General features: G+C 40.0%; 1 protein-coding gene across 1 annotated transcript in view; it reads left to right on the top strand.

Moving 5' to 3' along the window:
• The window catches only part of CTPS2 (CTP synthase 2), a 222903-nt gene extending 197260 nt beyond the window's left edge, over positions 1–25643 (top strand). The window contains exon 17 of the mRNA XM_032285990.1: positions 25449–25643. Coding sequence (XP_032141881.1) covers positions 25449–25461 — 13 coding nt within the window. The 3' untranslated portion in view covers positions 25462–25643. The remainder of the gene's footprint in view (positions 1–25448) is intronic.
• Positions 25644–26240: the final 597 nt, after the last annotated feature.

Below are 26240 nucleotides of genomic sequence, written 5' to 3'. Positions count from 1 at the left end.
TCCCAAAGTGTTGGGATTACGGGCGTGAGCCACCGTGCCAGGCCTACAAGTCACTGTTAATAGTATTATTTTCAAAGAGCTCCTCCAGTAGTTTGCATAGTATTTTCCCCAACTTCCAAAGTTTTGATACTGCTTTTCCCTCTCTCTTTCCCCCAGTTAAAAAAAAAAAAAATCTCTTCTTGATAATTTTAATGTGGTTTTGGGAAGGAACAAAAGTAGATGTGTTTTTAATCTATACTTTTAACTTGGAAGGTACCATTATGTATTTAAAGTACCTGGCCCAGATTAGGTACATGATAAATGATAGTGACTATTATTGTGGGGAGGAGGGTGGTGGAGCATCAGGAATCAACTAACGCAGGGGTCCCCAACATCCTGAAACTGGACCCCACAGCAGGAGGTGAACAGTGGGCCAACAAGCATTACTGCCTGAGCTCTGCCTCCTGTCAGATCAGCAGTGGCCTTAGATTCTCAAGGGAACATAAACCCATTGTGAACGGTGTATGTGAGGGATCTAGGTTGCACATTCCTTATGATAATTTAACTAATTCCTGATGATCTGAAGTAGAATAGTTTCATCCCCAAACCATCTCCCCATGGCTCCCACAACAGTCCCCTAGTCTGTGGAAAAATTGTCTTCCATGAAACCAATCTCTTGTGCCAAAAAGGTTGGGGACCGCTGAACTAATGTTATTTCATTCATTTCATTTTTTTTTTTCCTTTTTTGAGACAGGGCTTCACTCTGTCACCCAGAGTGCAGTGGTGGGATCCCAGCTCACTGTAGCCTCTACCTTCAGCCTCCCACCTCAGCCTCCTGAACCATTGGGACCATGGGTGTGCACCTCCACACTCAGCCAATTTTTTTTATTTCTTGTGGAGACAAGGTTTCATGCCATGTTGCCCAGGCTGATCTCAAACTCCTGACATTAAGCAATGTGCCTGCCTCAGCCTCTCAAAGTGCTGGGGTTACCGGCCTGAGCCACTGCCTCATGCCTATTTCATTCATTTCTTTGTATGAGATTGGACTTCTGATAAATGTGGATGAATCTATTGTACTCAGTACACGTGAAATGCACACATATTTTATGCTTTAATGATTTTTTTTGTTCTTTATTTCCTCTTAGTTTTGTAATGAGTATTTGAAAATCCTGAGCTTGTCTTGGCAGAAATACAAGGAAACAGGAGCTCCTCAGGCATTGTTGACATTATTAGGGGCATATTTGTGGTATCTGACCTGGTCCCTACCATTAGTTATGCTATAGTAGAGCCCTCATCTTAGTTGTACATTTGCATATTGTTTCAAATTCCTTTTTCATCTATTTTTGTTTTACTGAATTAATTTCATCATTATGGCTTCATGCCATGATAAAAATATTTTCCATGGAGCTGGAGGAAGTTTTGCTGAACACCAAAGCATATTCAATTTTACAGTCATTTATTGTTAGGCATCTTTCAAATACCAGCCCCTGTAGAAGAAATGTCAGTATGAAGATGGAATCCCTGCTTCCATCTTTAATAGAAAGGGTAAGGTAAAATGCATAGGTCACTAAAATGAGGCTGACAATAGCAAAATAAATACCATTATATAAAGTACTTACTCTGTGCCAGTCACTCTTTTAAAAGTACTTTAAAAGTAGTCAATGCATTAAAACCTTAAACAACTATTATTATCTACATTTTCATATGGGGGAACTAAGACGCAGAGAGGGTAAGTGAATTTGTCCAAGTTACAAAAGTAGTAAGTGGCAGATCTGGGGTTTGATCCACTTGATCCAGAGAGTCCAATTCTAGTATTGGCATGCTACCTTGCCTAGGTTAAACCAAGTTCTATTTATTTGAATGCTCCTATTCAAATGAATAAGTGATTCTGTGTGCTCATGCATGAGTGTACATACGTGTGTGTATGTGTGTATGCAGGGAATAGAAATGGGATTTACAAGAGGTTGTGGCATTTGAGCTATACCTTTTTGGTTTTATGTCATTTTATGTTCAATTTGTTACATCTTGATCTTTCAATTTGTTACATCTTGATCTTTTCTTAACATTCCAGTTATACTCTGCTTGAAACACTTCAAAACTCCTGGACCTCTGATTTCTCCGATTAGCTATTCAAGTCTAACCCAGTCAGAACTTTACAACTTTGGATCAAAAACCTTTGCAAAATTTCCAGGGCAAATTGGAGGTACATTATGTCCTTCAGAGAAGGTTATAGGTTTTCAGACAGAACAGAATGAAAGTCACCAAGTCTATGACCGTACATTATAATGTTGGTTTTGTAATGGGAATTAACACACCAATTCATCACTGTATCCAATTGACTTCAGTGTCCCAAATCACTTGGGCTCTGTTTTTTGAGGTCAGCTGAGTAAAGACAGGGAGTGTGAAAGATGTGTATGTGTCTTTGTTGGATAATAGGTGAAATGAGGATGCCTGCTTGGGCCTAAGCTGTGACCAGCGCTGTAATTCACAAATATCTGGGAAAGGATGATTAACGGGCACCAAAAGTCTGTAAGCAGGAGGGTTAGAGGAGGAATAAGGACAAGAGAGCTCAAGGACGATTACTGGAAAATACTGGAGAGGACAGCATGGTGTCTGTCTTGGACATGCTCTGCAAAATGTTCCCATGGGCTCATGGTGGAGGTCTGTGGTTGGCGGGACCATAGGCAGCAGGCGTGACAGGCTTTTCCACAAAGGGTTTGTAACACGGGGGCACAAACAATGTCATCTAGGTGCCTATGTGAGGAAGTGTGAACAAAGTGGGGAAAAGGACATTTCTTTCCCTTCCTGTGGTACTCAGTGTAATATCAGTGTGGTAAGAACCCCAGAGGAAGGATGGTGGGGGCAGAACCAGCTTAAGTGGCAGAGACCTGACTGACTTGTTTGCAGGTTATATGAGACACATTAGAGTATTCCTGAAAATAACTTAAAGGAGCCTCAAATGTAGGAACAGGGGGGAGTGAGATGTGACTCATGTTCTGCAGAATACCCACCAGCTAGTACAGCCCAGGAAATGGGTTATGTAGTCACTTCTCTTTTACAGACTCGTTCTTGAATGAATTCTACTACATGAATTTATTGGTATTAGATGACTCCAACACGAGTTAGCCACTGCTCTAAAATCATAGGATATGCTGTTTTCTTGGTGTGGGTTCCCCCAGGAAGAAGGTATTGAAACAGGATTCTATGCAAACTCTATAGTTCATTAATAAGTTATTTCTAAGAAACGCTGGTAGGGGAGTGGGGAAGTGAGACAGAAATAAGAAGGTAGCCAGTAAAAGGTGAGTTATTAAGCCAGTTGCTACTGCAGGAAACTGGTGGAAACCCTGGGAAGCATTGTAGAACACACACCTCAGAGTCATCCCACTTGAGGGGCAAGGGAGCTGGGGTATGTATCCACCCACTTTTGTCAGTCATTGGTTGAGGGCTGTTCCCAAGGGGATTGTAATCCTTCAGCACTTCCAGCAGAAAGAGCTGCTCTAGCAGCCAGAGAAAGTTCAAGGGCAGACAATTGCAGGTGCTGGCAGTTGAAAGCCAGGTTGGTGTGTGTGGAAATGCTAAGTGTGGGGAATATGGGTGGGATACAGACAGTTGCTGCTATTCCTATGGCATGCAAGTTCTTCTAGCTTATTTGTTCCACTGTTTGACAATGTCTTGATCATGTAATGGATTTCCTTGCTGATTGACACTTGAAAACTTCTCATATCTCCCCTGCTCCTGGTTCCATCTGGTGTTCCCCTTCCTCCTTGTCTTTCTACTTCATTGAGTTCATCGCCATTTGCCTTGGCTTTGGTATCAAAGACCTGTGGAAAGCTATTTCCTTTTTTGAGCCTCAATTTTTATAATCTCAAGGTAAGAAGAATAATATATTTTTAGGATTTTTGTGTGCATGGGAGAATGTATTAACATATAGAAAAAATCATATGTCATAACCTGTGCTCGAGAAGGGCTGTCTTTCTATTGCCACACTTGTTCTTCTCTTGGCGACCTTATCTTTCTGGGAACCCTCCCCCCACAAAAACTGAGGTATATAGATAAAGGCTAAGCTTGTCCTCTAAAAGAAAACTATACATTTCATTATTTTTCTAATAATTTTATCTAAGTTAAAATGATTACATGCTTACTTTTGATATTTAGTGGAACAATACAAGATGTACTTCACTGAAGTCTAGGCATATTGCATTTACTTTGCTGTCTTTCATCACTTATCCCACAAATAATTAGGGTAGGGAGCAGGGACTCAGCTTTATGAAGCTACAGGCATGACTCTGCCTTGAGCTTAGGCCAATCTGAGAGTCATTTATGTGTCTCAGGAGACTGTGATGTTTTGTATTCTTGGCCTTTTGTGCCCTGTGGTATCTATGTTGGCTGTTGATTCCATGCATTACTGTTTTTTGTTCTGAATTATTTAGGATGGAGGGAAGGAGAGAGAAAAGGGAGAAAGGAGAGCTGCTATTGTTGGCTTCTGAATAATCTGTAATTTTCATAATGACACTTTCCTAGATATACTCATGCTGTAAATAATTACAAAGTACGCTTATGTACATTAAAAAAATTTAATCCTCATAACTACCCCATAAAATGAGCAGGAAGAAAAAGATCTATCAAGAGCAGATTTGTGCTACTTCTTTGGAGGAAGCAACTGTGAAGAAAAGGAAACTCAGAGAAAAATAGGATGCCATGCACAAAGGTAGTAAAGTTAAGCCTTTTGTTAGCTTAGGGAAAAAAGAATGCACCCATGGGGTCCATTGTTTTTTATCCTGTTGAAGTGAAAGGGTGGATTACTGAGGTTTTAACCAGTTTTGGGCCTGGAAGTTCTGACATGAGTCATTTTGAGAAAGGTCTCTTATTGTCCACGAGCCCCACTTTCCTTATCTGCAAAATGGAGGTAAAAATATTTGCAGGACAGACCAGCAATCATATGGAGGTAGCTGTAAGAATTTAACAAAATGAGCATAAAAGCACTGTGCAAGCTGTAAAGTACTGTACGTAGATACTACACACTGATACTTCACTGAAAATGAAGACATGATTTTGTAGAATCAGGAGAGTATAAAATATCAAACTTAAAAGTTGACCTCCTAATAGCATTATTGGGAATCCAAAGTTTATTGACTTGGAGGTTTAAGATTTGTCTGACAGAGGCACAGAAAGACAAATATCACATGTTCTCACTTATTTAGGGGACCTAAAAACCCAAACAATTGAACTCATGAACATAGAGAGTAGAAGAATAGTTACCAGAGGCTGGGAAAGGCAACGGGGGGTTGGTGGGGAGGTGAGATGGTTGATCGGTACAAAAAAATAGAAAGAATGAATAAGACCTACTATTGACAGCACAACAGGGTGACTATAGTCAATAATAACTTAATTGTACATTTTCAAATAACTTAAAGCAGCAGTCTCCAACGTTTTTGACACCAGGGACCAGTTTTGTGGAAGATAATTTTTCCACGTTGGGGGGTGGGGGAGGGTTTCAGGATGAAACTGTTCCATCTCAGATCATCAGACATTAGTTAGATTCTTTTTTTTTTTTTTTTTTAGACAGAGTCTCGCTGTTACCCAGGCTGGAGTGCAGTGGCATGATCTCGGCTCACTGCAGCCTCTGCCTCCCAGGTTCTAGCAATCCTCCTTCCTCAGCCTCGCAGGTAGCTGGGATTATAGGCACTCTCCACTACATTTGACTAATTTTTATGTTTTTAGTAGAGACGGGGTTTTACCATGTTAGCCAGGCTGGTCTCAAACTCCTGACCTCAGGTGATTCACCCACCTTGGCCTCCCAAAGTGCTAAGATTACAGGCATAAGCCACTGTGCCCAACCCAGTTAGATTCTTATAAGGAGTGCATAATCTAGAACCCCCACATGTGTAGTTCACAAAAGGGTTCATGCTTCTATTAGAATCTAATGCCACTACTGATGTGACAGGAAGCGGAGCTCACGTGGTAGTGCTTACTTGCCCACTACTTACCTCCTACTGTACAGCCCAGTTCCTAACAGGTCTCAGACCAGTACCAGTCCGAGACCAGGGTGTGAGGGACCCTTGACTTAAAGAGTGTATTGGGTCATTTATAACTCAAGGGATAAATGCTTGAGGGGATGGATAGCTCATTCTTCATGATGTGATTATTATGCATTGCATGCCTGTATCAAAACATTTCATGTACCGTCCATAAATATATATACCTACTATGTACCCACCAAAATTAAAAATAAAAAAATTTAAAAAATTTCTGAGCGAAACATTAACAGATTAAATCTATATACCATAAACAAGAATTCATTCCATCATAGGAACTCTCATATGGAATATTATATAAAAGAGAAAAACCAAAATGATTTTAAAAAAAGATTTGTCTGGCAGTAGATTGTTTGATTGCTTTTAAAAGTAAGGTGCCAATACTAATTTATTTGTCCAGTGCCTTCACTGACAGTGGAGGGGGAATATTGGAATATTTTGGAGGCACCTTTATCCAGGTATCTTAAAGTAATGCTTATGCAACGTAGAATTGTCGTTAATTTGCCAGATAATGGCAGGAACTTCCACTGTGTTGGACTGTTGGGTTTTGAAAGATCCATGTTCAAGTCCACATTTGGCCACATAGTAGCTGTGCAACATGATACTTGTTATTTTATCATTTGTAAAACAAGGATAAAAGTTCTTTTAGGGATCATTGTGAAGGATGGAATGAGACACTGAGTGGGAAAATTCTCTGAAAACCATAAACAACTCCATAAATATAGGGTGTATAGTTTGTTTCATTACTCGTGTTTAAAGAAGTGAAACCAACAAGCAAATGTTCAATGACACAATTTAGAGAGAATCAAGTCAGAAATTAATGAGGTGTAGTCAAAAAGACACAGATTGCTTTTTGAAATGATTTCTTCCCATATGGCTTTGATATAGGATGTTTATGGGTGACAAATGCGGAACTATGCAAATGTGATGCATGTGCACAAATTTATTTTAAGATTCATAGCTTGCCTTGCTGGCAAGTTATGGACTTCTAAGAGATTCAGTAAAACCTGCTCAGTCCATTGCCTGTTTCAGACTTAGAGGACTGTAAATAAATTTGATTCAACCCCCAACAACTCTGGAAGAAAGCCATAGGGCTCACTGACCTCATGTGTCAAAAGGCAGTGTAGGAGTTCTAACTATGCAGGAGGGCTCACCATGGCAGGGCCAGGTGGCTAGCCAGGAAGGTTCTCCATAGGTTACCCTTATTGTGGTAAATTTGCCACAACCCGCGTTCTGGGTGTCAGCATTGTAGCATATAAAGTCCAATTGTGTCAACATATAGAGAGTAGATCTTTCTCTCTGGAGTGCAGTCACATTATCCATACTCATCATGTGAAGTTTAAGACCTAATGCCCGTTAGTTAATTTTCAATGATAAACATATACCAGGAAATGTAGAATTTCTAGCGAACACACAAGAAACCAAATTACCATCGTAAAATTGCTTGGTGAGCTTGGAATCTGAACAGGCATCATCAGTCACCTGATCAGAATGTTAAAGGGTTTGTCGGTCAAGTTTCTTGGGTGCAGGTAACAAAATTCTCTATTGACTCACCTAAGCAGAAAAGGAATTCATTGGTACTTCTTGGTCAGTACACAGAAGTGATGGATAGGCTGGAAAACCAGGCTCAGAAAACAAAGGGAACCAAGAGAGTATATGAATGGCAGACACATTGTCATCAGTTCAGTGTTCCACTGCTGTCAGAAATCTAAGCAGTTGATGCTACTACCTTTGGATTTTCAATCCTGATGCCATTGCTGATTTTTTTGAAATGCTCACACCACCATGTATAGCTTCTCAGCTGTCCTTACACCTTCATTTCTTTCCTTCAAGATCCGAAGACCTGGATAGGAACATCTGGTTGCTGAGTTCAGGTCATATGCATCTGCACAGCTATTGAGATGTTAGAAGAGGAAATGTATAGACTCTAGAACTGTGCTTCTCAAAGTGTCATCTGCAGACTGGTGCCAGGCCGTAGAATGATCATTTTTATTTTGTGATGAGGCAAAGAACTCATGCTCTAATGGAAATCAGTTTAGTGCTTTTTCCACTTAGGCAGCTTTGCTATGGAAAAAGTGTCAGTTTAATTAAACAGTGTGCTACTAAACAGAGCAGCACTTTCCTCGACTTCATGATGGGAGGCTAGGACCTGACATCTGGGGACTCCCCACAAAAGAAGAGTGTTTGGAATCCATGTTGTAAAAAAACAAAAAATATCCACCACAAATGAGATGAGGCTGAGTAAGTCTGATGTCTACTATTCTACCATAGAGACATTTTTGCCATCAGGAATGTGTGCATTATGTGCATCTAGACATACCCTCATCTGGCTGGTGTTTGGCTGAGTATGGTGATTTTGACTGTCACTACTCTCTTTCCCACAGGGCAGGCTGCTAGCTACCCTCTTGGGAAAGGGAAGGTTGGAGGGGACAGTTTCATGCCCACCCAAGTCAGCTAGTTGAGACTCTTCACTGTGATGGTGGGCCAGTGACCCTCAGATGACCTTGGAATGGGGTTATCTGTCCATTGTGAGTCCTGCCCTTTCTGTCTTCCATAAGCCAAATACTCATAGCACCTTGATGGAGCAGTTCTTTATCCAGTGGTTCAGGAAATGATCACAATTTATATAGTTGGGGAATGGTGTGAGAAGGAAAGCAAGCATTGCAACTCTGGTTCAGCTTCCTTAGTCTTTTGTATTATACATAGAAGCAAAAGTCTCACTCTGTAAGCCATTATAGTATGTCTCATGTGAATGCCTCTTGTTCTCTTGCTCTTCCACTTCTCCTTCAGTCCTCTCTAAGATCTTCCCTGTTGAGTGCCCCTCCCAGCACCTCCCTAGAGAGCTAACCTTCCCTACAGAATAGTAAAGTTCCCATCTTTTCTTAAGACTTTTGAATTCAGACTCCCCAGTAGTCCGATGGATGTAAAGGGATTTTCCCTTCACTTTGGGAAGCTCTGGTCTTATGAATGGGGTGGAGAAAAGATAGTAGAGTGCAGAAGAATTTCTTCTTCAGTTCCTAATAACTGAGCATCACTTACCATTTGACATGGTTAGGATATGTGTCCCTGCCCAAATCTCATGTCAAATTGTAATTCCCGTTGTTGGAGGAGGGGCCTGATGGGAGGTGATTGGATCATGGAGGTGGAGTTCTCATGAATGGTTTAACACCATTCCCCCCCTTCCCCCTTGGTACTGTATAGTGAGTGAGTTCTCATGAGATCTGGTTGTTTAAAATGTGTGACATCTCCCCACCCTCTCTTGGTCCTGCTCCTGCCATGTGACATGCTGGCTCCCCCTTTGCCTTCTGCCATGACTGTAAGTTTCCTGAGACCTCCCCAGAAACAGATGCACCATGCTTCCTGTACAGCCTGTGGAACTGTGAGCCAAGGAAACTTCTCTTTATAAATTGCCCAGTCTCAGGTATTTCTTTACAGCAATGTGAGAACGCACTAATACACCATCTAAGGAACGAATGACCTTTCAAAGACTACTTGAAAATTGCACAATAGTATCAATATGACCTCACTCTTCCTTATTAAACTAAGTTGCATTCATTGCTTATACATCTTGAGTTTCTGTATGCAACTTCCCATGATCATGGACTATGAATGGTGCCACAGTAATGTTGCTCTTCTCCAAAGCTCAGTGTTCTTCCTGCCTCTAACTCTGATCATGAAGGAAGGGAATGTCAACAAGTTTTTAGTTCAACCTACCTTATTCTTCTACTCTGTCTATAGCTGACAAAACTCCAATTCTTATAGATAGATTAACCCTCAATCAGGTTATAGACAGTCTTGTGGTTTGAGAGCAATTCCGTATCTCTAAGATAACTTAGAAGGTTCTGATATTATAGCATAATCTGTGCTGCTTACCATGTACCCCACCAAGAAAAGCTGTGAAAAATGCATGTTAAGTGCTATGGACTTGAAAACAAGAAGTAAAAGAGGAAGAAAGGAAGGGAAAAAGAAGAAAAGAAAAAGGATGTAGGAAGGGAAGGAAAAGAAAAAATAACATATTTAGAGAACAAAAGATTATTTCTTTATCTTTTCAAATGTTATGTAGTGGGTAGGTTAGAATAATTGGAATTTTCTGGTGTAATTAATTTGCAATAGAATGGCAAATATCGTTCATCTGTGATTGGACTCATGTCATAATTACTTATTTTTTCTATGAAAAAAGTGGAAATCTTTTTTTTTTTTTTAGATTGTGTCTTGCTCTGTCACCTAGACTGGAGTGCAATGGTGTGATCATGGCTCACTGCACATTCCACCTCCCAGGTTCAAACAATTCTCCTGCCCCAGCCTCCCAAGTAGCTGGGATTACAGGTGCACACCACCACGCCCAGCTAATTTTTGTATTTTTAGGTAGAGACGGGGTTTCACCATGTTGGCCAGGGGGATTTTTTACTTCTGACCTTAGGTGATCCGTCTGACTCGGCCTCCCAAAGTGCTGGGACTACAGGCGTGATCCACCGATCCACTGTGCCCTGCTGAAAATCTGTTAACTTTAGTATGTTAAGTGCAGCCTTCTTCCAAAGGGATTTGCATTGGTAAAGAAAAGGAAGGATTTTTTTTACCTGAGGCAATCTAAAGACAAGTGTGCTTAGGGCATTCATAGATTTCACTAAAAAGTGATCTTGTTTAGCTTCTGTATCCCATAACTCCAGGTTCAAGGGCCTTGTTTTCACTGAGTTGATCTGGTTTAGTGTTTTAAGGTGAAAGCATGGTAAGTTACTATATAAGAAAGGAAAATTAAAGAAGAGTGGGGAAGAAGGAGGGAGGTTGATGGTGCATGAGAGAAGAGAGGGTCACACACCATCATCACATGTGAATGTAGGAAGTGGGGAAGGTAAGACTTGGTAATCACACGGCATGAAATTTCTCCGATGTTTCACATGTATGGAACAAAAATCAATGAGTCGCTCAGCAAGCATTTTAATGAATATAACGCATAGAGCAATGGGGGAATTAGAGATATTAAAATATAGACACATAAAATTATTTAAAAATTCTATATTGTAAATGCTAAAGGCTGAGTAGAAACAAGAAGTGTTAATAGCTCTGAGAGGTTAGTAAAGGTGCCTCTAATTCCTCCTTGGAGTCAGACCTTGGTTAGGCATTGAAGGATGGGATGATAATGTCAAGAATTGTGAAAGGTCTGAGATTTGACCCTACTTGAAAGCTAACAAGTTAGCTTGCCACAGTTTCATAAATACTGGCAGAAGGTGTAAGACCACCAGATCAAAAAGAAGACTTTATTGCTCATAGCACAGCAAGCAGAATGAGCCAGAATCTTTTTTTCTTGTTTTGAAAGAGAAATTTACAGAGGGAATAATAGGGGAAAATAAAGAGATCAGGAAGTACAACCTGTTCCTGACAGAGTAGAAAGTGAGAATCCAAATTGGATTTTGACACAGCAGATGTGTAGCCCAGACAGTAGAGCTGGCTACACACACAATTATCTCTAAGAGGAGGGCTGGTTTCCGGTTCATTCCTTATTCCTCCCCCATGGCTCACTCCTGCTGGTTTTGGTCTCTGGTTTCTATAGAGAGCACAGGTTCAGCTGCTAAATTAAAGATGGTGAATGAGGGATTGTTATCCAAGGGTCTGTTTTTTTCCCAGGGTCACCTTTCCATAGTCCTATGCTGTTCAATACTGCAGCCATGAGCTACATGTGGCTATGCAGCACTTGAAATGTGGCTAAACTGAAATGTGTTGTAAATGCAAAATACACACTGAATTTCAAAGACTTAGTAAAAAAAGGGGGAAATATCTCATTAATACTTTTTATATTGATTACATGTTGAAATGATAATGTTTTCAATACATGATTTTAATAAAATATGAACATAAAAAGAAACAGCTGTTTCTTTTTACTTTTTACTATATGGCTGCAAAAAGTTTTAAATTACATATGTGGCTCACATGTGTGGCTCATGTGATATTTCTCTTGGGTAGATACATTTGAGCAAGAGAGGAGGCTCCTTAAGGTTCTCCTTATTATACTGCAAAGGCTGTGTTATTGATTTCCTATTCTCTCATGGACCTTGGCTGGGCATGGCCTGGGCCATTGACCTGCATTAAACTGCAGTCCTCCTTGATGTACTCTGCTGCCCCTAACCAGAGTGTTTTCAGACAGGAGGAACAGAGATATGGTCAAGACTTACCTCTCACCGGGTGCGGTGGCTCAGGCCTGTAATACTAGCACTTTGGCAGGCCAAGGTGGGTGGATCACCTAAGATTGGGAGTTCCAGACCAGCCTGACCAACGTGGAGAAACCCCATTTCTACTAAAAATACAAAACTAGCTGGCATGGTGGCACATGCCTGTTATCCCAGCTACTTGGAAGGCTGAGGCAGGAGAATCACTTGAACCCGGGAGGCGGCGGTTGCGGTGAGCCCAGATCACACCATTGCACTCCAGCCTGGGCAACAAAAGCTAAACTCCATCTCAAAAAAAAAAAAAAAAAAAGAAGACTTACCTCTCCTTTCGTGACCTTGTCTTCCACTTGCCTTTACAAAGTTTTGCCACTCACTTTGCCACTCACAAAGTTTTGTAGGTGATTCAGGCTTTATGGAAGGGTCAAAGAATGCTAAAGGGAATTACAGCCTATGGGGGAAAGACTTTCAAACTGTGTATTGATTGTGCCTTGTTTCCATGGCCTGTGAAAAATGTACTCAGGGATTTAAACCCTTCACAGGGCATCCATTTGTGCATCCTTAACCTTGTTCTTCTGACCTTGAGTCTTCACCCCTCCAGGAGACTACCATCTTCTAATATCTGTCATGATAATCTGCTACTCATTTTCTTTTTCCTTTTTTTTTTGAGATGGAATCTTGTTATGTTGCTGAGGCTGGACTTGAAACTCTGGGCTCAAGTGATCCTCCTGCCTCAGCATCCCGAGTAGCTGGGACTGCAGGTGGGTGCCACTGCACCTGGCATGCTACTCATCTTGTATGAAACTCTACCAGCTACTCACAGAGGATGGTCTTATCTAAGGATATCCACCCCCTCAACCCTGTTCTCCACTCCCTTTCAGTGCTGGATTCCTGAGAATATCATGCAAACAACCTATTAATAAGACAAAGTTGAGCTTACTCCTACCGCAGTAAGGGTGAGCATTACCTAACTGCAGTCTTAGCAGCTTCCTTAGGGGAGAGGGCTAAGTTGTGATGTTTATGAGGCTTCAGAGACTCGTTAAAAGTGGGCCTTTTGTGCAGCGGATTGATCATCATTGGATAAGAACCATGATGTAATAGTTTAAAATTCGTGGATACAACAAGGGGAGATTTTGAGGTGAATGTTTTTAATAAAGAGTCTAAAGGAATAAATAGCTGTCAATGCTGTCTATTGAATTGAATAGTTTGATTTTCATTTAAACAATTTTCTTGGGGAAGGTTTCTGAAAAAATCTTATTTGCAACTTTTATCCTCTTAGACAAATTTTTTTTTGGAATAGTAGTCAAAATTTTTTTCTTGGAATAGTCAGCGTTGATTAAAAACAGCTGAATAGTAAAGTGATGTTAGTAAAGTTACTAAAGTGGGCTGAATTGGAGAGCTATGTTAATGCAGACAGTAAACTGTGTAGATCTAGGTGGTATAGTTCTTACTCAAAGCAAGACATGCCCTCAGTCTGTGTTACTCAGTTTTCGGGGCTCCAGAAGGGTAGTCTTGGGCACACTATGTCTACAGATATTAGAGTGCACATCAGCTTACCACATGTACACACAGATATTTCTTGTCTTAGTTTGGGTTTCCCTCAAAACAGTCTTTGAGACAAAGATTTGGTTTATTTGGGATGTGATTGTAGGAAGAACAGGAGGGAAGGTGGAAAATCAGTCAAAAGTGCATGAATGAGCAAGTTACCACTTAGGCAACAGGGGTTCAATCCCTCCTGGAACCTTCTGAAAGACTGTGGACTACCTTGGGAGTAGGAAGTTGGGGTCCTTATCTACTCCCATCCTAGTACTTCTGGCCTATCCCAGACAGGATGAGCACACTCCTTTAGAGGTTAGCAAACACTCTCAGAGGGCGTCCATTAGGCTGTAAAAGAATCCTCTGTAGGTGGCCTATGGGAAGATCCAGGGGTATGGGCATGGCAGGTTCAGCACCTGCTATACAGACCAACATGGTGGTAGACCCATAGTAGGTGGTTGATAAATATTTATTGAATGAATGAATAAATACATGTTGTTTAAAGATGAGCTTTAGTTCTCAAAGTTTATAGTATAAACTTGATGAGATAGACCTTTCCTTAACTGCCCCATAATTATAAGGCTGGTCCTCTCATAATAGAGTTAGCACCTCACAATATTACACATCCACCTCCTCTGCCCTCTTTTCTCCCTTTAGCCCTGCCAAGAATGAGAAAAGGGTGAATCACTGATCCTTTTAATAGCAATTCCTTTAGTTTCGCGAAGACCTACTGTGATGACTGGAAATTAACTTGCAAAGGCACAGTTAAGTTCTTAGATGGGAAATACTATCTTCTGCCATCCCTGCTAGTAGAGGTTGGGGAGTTGGGGGATGGGATGACAGGTGTGTTCTTCAATTATAGAGTTGTTTGTTTTGACATCTGTTGTCCCTGGTTTTGGTTCCTTTTTACTCTGGAAACTATATATTAACCTAAAGGAACGGTTATCTTGGTGGGAATGTCAGGGATGGCAGCAGGCCTGTGGGTGGCTAGGAGGCTAATTTTGAACAAGTTGGGGTGGGGGAGTAGGCTGCGATTCCTTGAATCACACAAATACAGGCCAGATCTGCAGTGTGTGAAGACCTTGCTTGGCAAAAGGCAGTGCTAACAACATTGAGAAAGAGTTGATTTAGGCTGATGTGAGCAAAATGTACATGAGAGGGCTCCAGTGACCAGAGATAAGATTTCCAGATATAGGCTGGGTGCAGTGGCTCATGCCTATAATCCCAGCACTTTGGGAGGCTGAGGCAGGCAGATCACCTGAGGTTGGGAGTTCAAGACCAGCCTGACCAACATGGAGAAACCCCATCTCTACTAAAAATGCAAAATTAGCCAGGTGTGGTGGCACATACCTATAATCCCAGCTACTCGGGAGGCTGAGGCAAGAGAATTGCTTGAACCCTGGAGGTGGAGGTTGAGGTGAGCCGAGATCACACCATTGCACTCACTCCAGCCTGGGCAACAAGAGTGAAACTATGTCTCAAAAAAAAAAAAAAAAAAAAAAAAGCCAGATATAAAACATAACAGAAAAAGGACTATTTAATAAGCAAAATTTATCAAGCACCAACCATATATTAAGTATTGTGCTAATATTACACACCCAGCCACAATACAATAAAACTACATTGGTATTGAACTAGGGATTGCTAGTTTATTTATTATCTGTCACTTTCTTTGAGAGTAATGTGGGGGAAATGAAATTTCCTACTTTAGTGTGTAAAGTAAGAGAAGAAATGTTAAAAGATATTGTTATGGACTGACTGTGTCCCCCACCCCCAGATTCATTTGTTGAAATCCTAACTCCCAATGTAATTGTATTAGAAGGTGGAACCTTTTGGAAGTGATTCAGTTTAGATGAGATAATGAGGGTAGAGACTTCATGAATGGAATTAGTGCCCTTATAAGGAAAGACACAAGAGTTTGCTATGTCTCTCCCCTCCTACCATAAAATGAGAAGACAGGCTTTCTGCAAATCAGGAAGAGAGTTCTCACCAGACACCAAATCTGCTTGTGTCTTGATCTTGAACTTCCCAGCCTCCAGAACTGTGAGAATTGTTTGCCATTTAAGTCACCCAGTCTATGGTATTTTTATTATAGCAGCCTCAACTAAGACAGACTCTTCCAAGAAATGTTAAAACCAGGACAAAAATGAAGTGAACACTTATAAAATATCTTATTTATCAAATTAATTACTAAGGGAACCAGTAAGACTTTACAACCAGTTCAAAGGATAATTCAAAGAACACATCAAAAATGCTTACATAGATTCGGAAATAGATGCAAAACTGCTTGATGTCCATTCCATTCCACTGACACAATTCATTTGCATTTCTATATACATGAATTATTTAAATTATTATCTGATTCTTTTTCTACAACATACAGAGTTGTAAAATAGTTTGAAGGCATCAGAAGGCACAAAACAGGCTGGGTGTGATGGCTCACGCCTGTAATCCCAGCACTTTGGTAGGCTGAGGCGGCAGATCACCTGAGGTTAGGAGTTTGAGATCAGTCTGGCCAACATGGTGAAACCCTATCTGTACTAAAAATACAAAAATTAGTTTGGCATGGGGGCACATGCCTGTCATCCCAGCTACTTGGGAGGCTGAGGCAGGAGAATTGCTTGAACCCCAGGAGGCAGAGGTTGCAGTAAGCTGAGATCACGCAACTACACTCCAGCCTGGGTAACAGAGTGAGACTAGGTCTAAAAAAAAAAAAAGGCACAAACCCTATAGAATCAGATAACCTGAAAGAATGTACCAGACAGGACACTCAGATATATATATATATATTTGGTCCATTTATTTCAAAGTGTTTCACAAGTGCTCCTGACAAAAGTAAAGAAATATTTTCTGAGTAGTCTTTCTGGAAGCAGAAAGTAGATTGCAGACTGGCCAAGTCTTTTGAATAAAAAGAAAAGTAGTTTCTTATGGTAACATTATGTACTACCCAGGAGATAAGTGAGGAATCATTTGGAACTGCATCTTTTAAATACAAGAGTACTAATCTATATTGGGGAAAGACAAATTGAAGGAAAATTTGATGAAATTTGCCCTATAAAGAGGAACAGCATCAATTTAGCAGGCACTTCAGTTACAGCATGTTCAGCCACAAATAAAACCTATTGAGGGAAAAAAGGAAGTTCATAAAACATTCTTAATTCAGACTCCCTGGTTCAGATTTCATAATGAATTGTGACATGAAGTGGAAAGAAAATTACTTTTATTTTTTAACAGCTACATTGAGATATAATTTACATACCATACAATTCATCTATTTAAAGTGTATAATTATTTTTTTTGTTATTTTCACAGGATGTAGAATCACAATCACAGTCTAATTTGAGAATATTTTCATTCCACTAAAAGAAACTTGGCACCCATTAACAGTCACTCCTCATTTCTCATCCCATTACATCCTTTAGCCCTAAGAAATCACTAATCTACACTCTGACCCTGTAGATTTGCCTATTGTAGACATTTCCTAGAAATGGAATAATATAATATGTGGTGTTTGTGACTGGATTCTTTCAACTAGCACTTAGCATAATGTTTTCAAGGTTTGCTAATCAATACTTCATTTCTTTTTATTACTGAATAATATTTCATTGTATGGACATACCACCTCTTATTTAACCAACTGCCAGTTGATGGACATTTAAGTTGTTTCTACTTTTTGGCTATTATAAATAGTGCTGGTGTGAACATACAGATTTTTTTATGGACATGTGTTTTCATTTTTTTTTTTTGAGTGTACACCTAGGTATAGAATTGCCAGGTCATTTTTAACACCATATTTAACATTTTGAAGAATTGCCAAACTGTTTCCCAAATCAGCTGTGCCATTTTATCTTCCCACCAGCAGTATATGAGGAGGGTTCCAGCTTCACCACATCCTCATCAACACTTGTTATTGTCTGTCTTTTTGATTACAGCCATCCTACTGGGTGTGAAATATTATCTTATTATGCTTTTGATTTGCATTTCCCTGATGACTAATGATGTTGAATATCTTTTCATGTGCTTATGGATCATTTGTATATCTTTTTCAGAGAAATGTCTATTCAAATTTTTTGCCCATTTTAAAATTGAGTTATTAGTCTTTCAGTTATTGAATTATAGGAATTCTTTATACATTAAGGATACCAGTTAGATACACGATTTGAAAATGTTTTCTCCTATTTTGTGGGTTGTATTTTTCACTTTCTATTTATTTTTCTTTCTTTATTTTCTGCAAGTGAGTTGTTACACGCTCCTTAGTGGACTCTGACTTCTATAACCACTGTCCTACTTCTTTTCATCTTCTTGATGTTGTCCTTTGAAGCATAAAATTTATAATCTTGATGAAATCCAAATTATCTATTTTTTCTTTTGTCACTTGTGCTTTTCATGTCATATCTGAGAGATCATTGGCTAACCCAAGGCCATTAAGATATACTCTTACGATTTCTTTTAAGTGTTTGATAATTTTAGCCCTTACATTGAGACTTATGATACATATTAGGTTAATTTTTACATATAGTGTGAGGAAGAAGTCCAACTTTATTCTTTTGCATGTTGTCTCAGTACCATTTGTTGAAAATACTATTTTTCCCCATTGAATTGTCTCAGCACCCTTGTCAAAAATCAATTGACCATAAATATAAGGGTTTATTTTTGGACTCTCAGTTCTATTCCATTGGTCTATGTGTCTATCCTTATGCCAGTGCCACACCATTTTGATTACCATAACTTTAAACTAGGTTTTGACATTGGTAAGTGTAAGTCCTCCAACTTTGTTCTTCTTTTTCAGATTGTTTTGACTATTATAAATCTCTTGCATTTCCACATGAATTTTAGAATCAACTTGTCAACTTCTGGAAAAAACAAAAGCCAGCTGGAATTTTGATAGGGAGATCCAAAGATTACTTTTAGACTTTAATGAAAAGATTGCTAAACCACATTTTTGCTTTTAGGCTTTTGAGTTTCAACCATTCTCATGTAAATTGTTAATATGTTTATTTTACCCTAGAAGTAAAGTAGATCTGTTAAGATCTTTGCTGTTAGCACATTGGCGTTGATTTATATATTCACATTTCACTGATGTGTTAAACCTTATACATTCTCCTTAATTTATTCAACTTATAATGATGTAGTTGTATAGACTGTATAGAGAGGCAAAGGACAGGAAGAAGGTGATAAGAATTTGTTAAAGAAGTAGTATAGCTGGGCGCGGTGGCTCACGCCTGTAATCCCAGCACTTTGGGAGGCCGAGGCGGGTGGATCACAAGGTCAAGAGATCGAGACCATCCTGGTCAACACGGTAAAACCCCGTCTCTACTAAAAATACAAAAAATTAGCTGGGCATGGTGGCACGTGCCTGTAATCCCAGCTACTCAGGAGGCTGAGGCAGGAGAATTGCCTGAACCCAGGAGGCGGAGGTTGCGGTGAGCCGAGATTGCGCCATTGCACTCCAGCCTGGGTAACAAGAGCAAAACTCCGTCTCAAAAAAAAAAAAAAAAAAAAAAAAAAAAAAAAAAGAAGTAGTATAACATGGTCTGGTAATGAAATAACCTGTCTTTTAACTGTACATTCATGTTTTAATGTGCTTCATCAAACCTAAGATGTTAAATAGATTGGTAGTTTCACTGAGCTTTCCTCATCATTATGTAAATGGATATAATGAATTTTAATGCCAAAAAATGTTTTCAGGGAGATTAAATTGCTTTTTTATTCAGATGTTACAAAATTGGGAAGTACTGTTTTACTAAAGAGTGTTTTGAATGAACCGTTATAATCACCCCCAACTCCAGAAATGAAAATGTATTTGAATTAAAAAAAAAAGTAGTGTTTAAGGGTCTAGGATTATAAACCCAGAGGGTATCTCATGGATATGTGGGACTGTGCTTGATTTCACAAAGAAGTTGCCACGTCAAATAATTTATTATTGAAGATGTTATCAATTAATCTCAGAGTACAAAAGCAGTTATTGCAGAAATAAATATTTAAAAACATTGTTCGTAAGCTGTCAGTCATGATCCTATCAAGAGAGTGAGACATTTAAGCTACAGAGAGAAACTTAAAATGTCTATGACTTAAACTGGTTTGGCTTTGAAGCAGGTTGGACTTCTAGAACTACTCAGAGAGGAAGTGGGGCACAGTGAATCAGGCAGTACTTGGGTCTGCACATATGACTCAGTAATAAAGAGGAATTAACATCTGCAACACAGTGCCTTAAAGAAATCAAAGATTTCAACTGAGTTGGCATTGAACTAGTTGGACCTAGCTGGAAATTTGTGATTGGGGGAAAAATGTTAAAAGCGTGTATCCCAGAAGGTAGAGCTATTTGGTATGGTGCAGCAGTAGAGTACAAGACTACCTTGGCGTTATGGCAGCATGAATGACTAGGAAGAGGTCTCATATTTGAAATCAAGAAGGTGACATGCTTTGCTCAGAACAGGACTTGGGTGCAGCAGGGGCTCAGGAACTGAGGCAATAGGTTCATCATGCAACCTGTTCAAATGAACATCAGTCCTGATAGGGAAGGCTGTACTTCATAAGCACGTTGAAGTCAAGACTTTTTCAAGCATATGGCCTGTGGTGACCCATTTGGTTCTCTCTGTTAATGGAAGTCTTGCCTTGAATAAGACTAGATAGTGCTAAAAGTATTGGCACATTTATCTGGGTTAGATAGCAGCTGATATTTCTTACTGAGGTAAGCAGAGCCTCATTGTTCATTCAATTACTAATTGGAAAGCACTTAGTGATCATTACTGTGTATTAAGTCCTGTGCTAAGATTTGGGGATATGGAAATAAATGGGACCTAGAGCTCCTCATCAGGTGAAGAGACCCACATGCCATATTTTTGGATGGATGCTGCTACTATTGATTGAGCAAAAGATTAAGCGGGGAAGAGCAAGTTTTGGAGGACAAGGAATTTCATTTCGGAGATGTTAAGTTTGTGAAGTCTGTAGAGCATCTAAGTGGAGATGTCTGGTGGGCAGTTGGAATTATATCTGACTCTCAGTGGGGAAGTCCAAATGGGAAGTCTGGATTTGAGAGTCATCATTTAAAGATGATAATTGAAGTCATTGACGTCGATAAAGTCACACAAAGATTCTATAGAGTAAGGAAGTGAGAAGGATTAGAGTTAAACCCTGGAGAATCCTTCCAGTGCAGCAGTGACATCTGATGAATGCTATTGTCTGAATACATATTGCTCTCACACTGGTGAATTTACATTTGAAAAGCATGAATAAGCTTGGAAAAACACATTCAAAAGGAAATTATCACCGCAAATACAGACCCAGAACATTTTGAAAGTCAAAATTTAAAAATCAAGCCAATAATAAAACCCAAAGTGTCTGCAGAATCAGAGAAAGTTTATGTACTAACTATATATAAGTAATATAGATAAAGTGACCAGAGTTTATCTATAATAATTAGTAAGCTCTAATAATTTTGATTGTTCTTATGGGAGCTATGGGGGATAAAATTTAAAATCAAAACTGTCTTGAATGCATGACTGAGATCAATATAGAACAATCAAGTAACAAAAGAGCAGCTCAAACATAAAAAGTAAGAAAATTAAAAGCTTATCTAGGATCCAGATTTGTTGATATCCTTGACTGAGATTGGTTGAATTGATAAACAGAGTTGTCTCAGTTATCTCTTGCTGTGTAAAACCTCCCTCAAACCTTACTGGATTAAAACAATAACAGTCTACTAGTTCTCATGGATTCTGTGGATTCACTGGGCTCAGCTAGGTAGTTTTTCTGCTAGACATGGTGTTGGCTGTATTCAGCTGGGAGCTCAGCTTAGGATGGAATGTCTAAGATGGCATACATACATGTCTGGCCTAAGCTGGAATGGCTAGGAGCTGGCTATGCCTCTATCTTCTCATTTAGTGGCCTAGCCTGAGCTTTTTAATCTATCAGCTGATTCCAGAAAAACAAAAGCAGAAATTATAAGTGTTCTTAAAGTCTCACAGTTCTTGTAGCTCTTAGGAGTACTAGAACATCACTTGTGCCTCATTTGATTGGCCAAAACAAGTCATGAGACCAGTTCAGGAGAAAATAGACTCCATCTCTTGATGGGAGGGGTGTACAGGGATAGAAAGATTGTTGGTGGCCACCTTTGGAAATGATCTACCACAAGAGTTGATTTTCATTTTCAACTTGGCTGCAAGTACTACAGTTTTCTTTCTGTGGGACACTGAGTAGGATACTATGCTTGATTCTCACTTCCAGGTGAATACTGAGAGTTCCTGATGGCATTGTAGTTCCTATAACTTTCTAATATATTTCACCAAAAAAGTCTACTGGAAAGGAAGTCCATAAACATTTTTAAGGCCTTATCAAAACAGAGCTTTGACACTAGTTTTCTGTTTCTCTTTTCTTTTCCTTTCTCTTATGCTTACCCGTTTCCCCACTCCCCCAGAATCTAAGTCCTGTAATAAAGTTAAGCAATTGTTATATAGTGAAATTCTACAAGTACACCTTCTCCAGTTACATGTAGGCAAGTGTTGGAGGGCTGAGGGTAGAGGAAGAGAAGTCTTTTGTGAGTTATTTTAGGAGTGCAGAGCAGGTGATTTTGGTGACTTGATCTGGGCTGGGCTATACCATTCACTGGGTGCTCGAGGGGTGCTAGCGACCACTGCCCTGCTTCAGATGTGAAGTAGGTGTGTACCTTCATTAAGAATCTGGAGATGAGCAACAGCTCCCAAGCAGATAAGGGAGGTTTGAAAAAGAATAAGGTTGAGTTTGTAACACTGCCATTTTTTCTGTGTGCTGAAGAACAGGCAGGCTTTAGTGATCACATAGCTTACAGGCAGATGAAGGATTAGGAAGAATGGCTATCAGACGAAAATATGACATTTATACGTTCACAGCCTTTGTTTTTTTCCTGCCTGTGACAAGGTGTTCAGGAAAGGCCCAGGTTAATGAAGGAGAAGGGGAGGGAGAGGAGGGAAGTGGAAAGGGGAGAGAGAGACGGAGAGAGAAGTGTAGTGGTTTGTAGCACAGACTTTGTGATATTTCGGGAAGTGACATATGGCATGGTTTGTGGAAGAGAGAGTTAATCAAGGGTAGCATGGATGGGAGAGTAACTTCTTGGATAGGATAGTGAAAAATTTCTGGGAATTTTGGGATACCTGAAAATGGGAGAGGAAAGAGGATTTTAGTAAGAGTTGTGCACTCTGTATCATTGCATCCCTTTATGTAGGGATTAGGTTATTGTTTGGATGGCGCTTCTTTAACAGCAGCACCTCTCAGGCCCACTGCTTTAATGACATTACCTACTTAGGGAATTTTGTACTCCAAATCTTTACTTGGGAACATTGACTTTTTGGGCTATTCTCGGCTTCTTGCTTTCTTTTCCCCACCCCTTGGCAGTTTACGATGCAATTTGGGGAAAATGTCAGTCTGCTTCCACTCTGCCACAGAAACACAAAGAAAAAGGTTTTCCCTGAATTGTTCAGCTAGAGAATAAGAGAAAGGGTATCCTGGAGGAAAGTGCAAAAGTAATCAAAATGGGAGAACAGAAAGCTGAATACAAAGCTCAGGGGTCAGAAGGCTGGCTTTTTACCACGGTTATCACTTTGCTGCTGTTAAATTCCAGTCAAGGGCTTTTTTCTGCCTCTTTCTTGACCTGGTTTTATCTGACTGCTGTTTTCTTACAGCCATGGTTCTTAGTTGCAGCAGGGGAGGCCACAAGTCATTTGGAAGAGTTACATGTGTGATGCTTTTTTTTTTAAATTTTGATAAAAAAAAACTTGGAGCCAAAGTTCTTAGTATTCTTCAGCAAGCCCAATGTTCATCCACAAATTATTTCTGGTGCCTACAACGTGTAGATGCTAAAAAGATATTGAAAGAAACACAGAATGGGATCAGACAAGGATCCTAAAATCAAGGAGCATTGTCCAGTGGTTTGAAAAAACACATCTTCAAACAACTATAAAACAAATTATAAAGTATATATAGAGGAGGTATAGGAAAATGTGTTGAACAGTTATCAGTGTGGTATGTGCAATGTGCATGTGAATAGAAATGGCAGAATGGTAAATTGGAGATAGATCATGAAAGCTGTAAATGCCAGGGTAAGGAGTGTACTGTTAAATTGGAGGGCTGTAAGTAGCTATTGAAGGGTTTTTAAACTTTTATTATCATTATTATTGTTATTATTATTATTATTATGAGACAGAGTTTTGTTCTTGTTGCCCAGGCTGGAGAGCAATGGCGCAATCTCTGCTCACTGAAACCTGCGCCTACTGGGTTCAAGTGATTCTCCTGCCTCAGCTTCCCAAGTAGCTGGGATTGCAGGTGCCCACCACCAAGCCCGGCTAATTTTTTGTATTTTTAGTAGAGATGAGGTTTCACCATGTTGGCCACACTGGTCTTGAACTCCTGACCTCAGGCCTCCCAAAGTGCTGGGATTACAGGCATGAGACATCACACCTGGCCTATTATTATTATTATTTTGAGATAAGTTCTCGCTCTGTCACCAAGGCTGGAGTGCAGTGGAACAATCACAGCTCACTGCAGCCTCAACTTCCCAGACTCAAGTTATCCTCTCACCTTCAGCCTCCCAAATAGCTGGGACAATAGGTATGTATCACCACACCCAGCTAATTTTTATTTTTATATTTTGTAGAGACAGGATTTTGCCATGTTACGCTGGCTGGTCTCAAACTCCTGGGATCAAGCAATTCTTCTGCCTTGGTCTCTCAAAGTGCTGGGATTATAGGCATAAGCCACTGTGCCTGGCCTAAATTTATTATTTCTTAATTTTTTTGAAGACAAAGTCTCTTTCTGTCACCGGGCTAGAGTACAGTGATATGATCATATCTCACTATAACCACAAAACCCTGGGCCTACGGGATCCTTCCGTCTTGGCCTCCCAAAGTGTTGGGAGTATAGACATAAGCCTCTGCACCCAGCTGTATTGAAGGTTTTTTCTTTGTTTTTTAATTTTATTTTATTATTTATTTATTTATTTATTGCATTTTAGGTTTTGGGGTACATGTGAAGAACATGCAAGATTGTTGCATAGGTACACACATGGTAGTGTGATTTGCTGCCTTCTTCCCCTTTACCTATATCTGGCATTTCTCCCCATGCTGTCTCTCCCCAACTCCCCACCCACCCCCGCTGTCCCTCCCCTATTTCCCTCCAACAGACCCCAGTGTGTGATGCTCCCCTCCCTGTGTGATGCTTATTGAGAAGGATTGTGCCAGGGGCTTCCCATCAACTACTAAATGACATTTCAACTCTCATATTAAATATTCAAAAGGATCTTCTTAATGCGGCTCCCCAGGTCATACCTTCTACTCGCCTTCCAGCCGAATCTATTACTCTGGTGGATTAGACTGGATCAGACTCTCCTGGACTTCAGGGCACCTCACACTCCTTCTGAGCCCCACGGTTTAACACCAGTGTGCTAGACTCTTCTCCGTATGCCCTGCCTACAAAATGTTTTGCCATTCCTTAAGGCTCCACTCAGGTCTTTCTTATTTTATGGAACCTTCCACAAATGCTCCAGCCACATTGATTGGATTTTGTTTCTGGAATGGGAATTAAATGGGGCCAGCAATGGGGAGAGGAGGCTGTGAATGCAGGGAAATAAACAGATTATTTATATGGAAATCTTTCAACAGCTTCCTATATAGCTGAGTTAATCTAATGACATTAATGCTTTGGACATAGGTTCCCAGTGGTACAATTTTTTTCCTCAAAGAGTCTTCCGAAATCTCCTCTGCCCTCCTAGCACAACATTTTGAATTTCTTAATGAAAGAAATGTGCAAATTGACCACGTGGCTACCACAACCAACAAGTGATTTATCCCCACAAACTTGAAAATGCAAATCTTGGAGATTGGCTGGGGGAAGCAGGAGGAGAGCAAAGATATCTCATCCAGAAGACAGAGGATCATCAAAGGCTCACAGGCAAATGAGTGAGATCATATATATATAAGAGCAAGTTATGTCAAGAGGTTATTCTTAGTAACGCTTTGCTCAAATAATATCACAATGAATATGCAAATAGCTGCCTGTTGTTTCACTGTTTAGAGATACAACAATTTTTCCTCCACTATTCCCCTTTGGATATTCAGGTTGTTTCTAAAGTTTTTGTTAGCATAAAGAACACTGTGATGGACACCCTTACTCATATCTATTTGCATACTCTTTTCTATAGTTCATACCTTCCCCCCGACCCCCCTCACTATCTAACTCCATGAATACAAGCAAGTTTTTTTTTTTTTTTTTTGAGACAGCAACTCGGTCTGTCGCCCAGGCTGGAGTGCAGTGGCACGATCTTGGCTCACTGCAACCTCCACCTCCTGGGTTCAAGCGATTCTCCTGCCTCAGCCTCCCTAGTACCTGGGATTACAGACACTCACCACCACGCCTGGCTAATTTTTTGTATTTTTAGTAGAGACAAGGTTTCACCATATTAGCCAGGATGGTCTCGATCTCCTGACCTTGTGATCTGCCCACCTCAGCCTCCCAAAGTGCTGGGATGTGAGCCAACATGCTTGGCTAGGACTTCTTTAGGTCT

Source organism: Sapajus apella, unplaced genomic scaffold (assembly GCF_009761245.1).
Source record: "Sapajus apella isolate SASKATOON/1434 unplaced genomic scaffold, GSC_monkey_1.0 scaffold17, whole genome shotgun sequence".
Lineage (NCBI taxonomy): Eukaryota > Metazoa > Chordata > Mammalia > Primates > Cebidae > Sapajus > Sapajus apella.
This window is presented reverse-complemented; position numbering and strand designations above follow the sequence as displayed.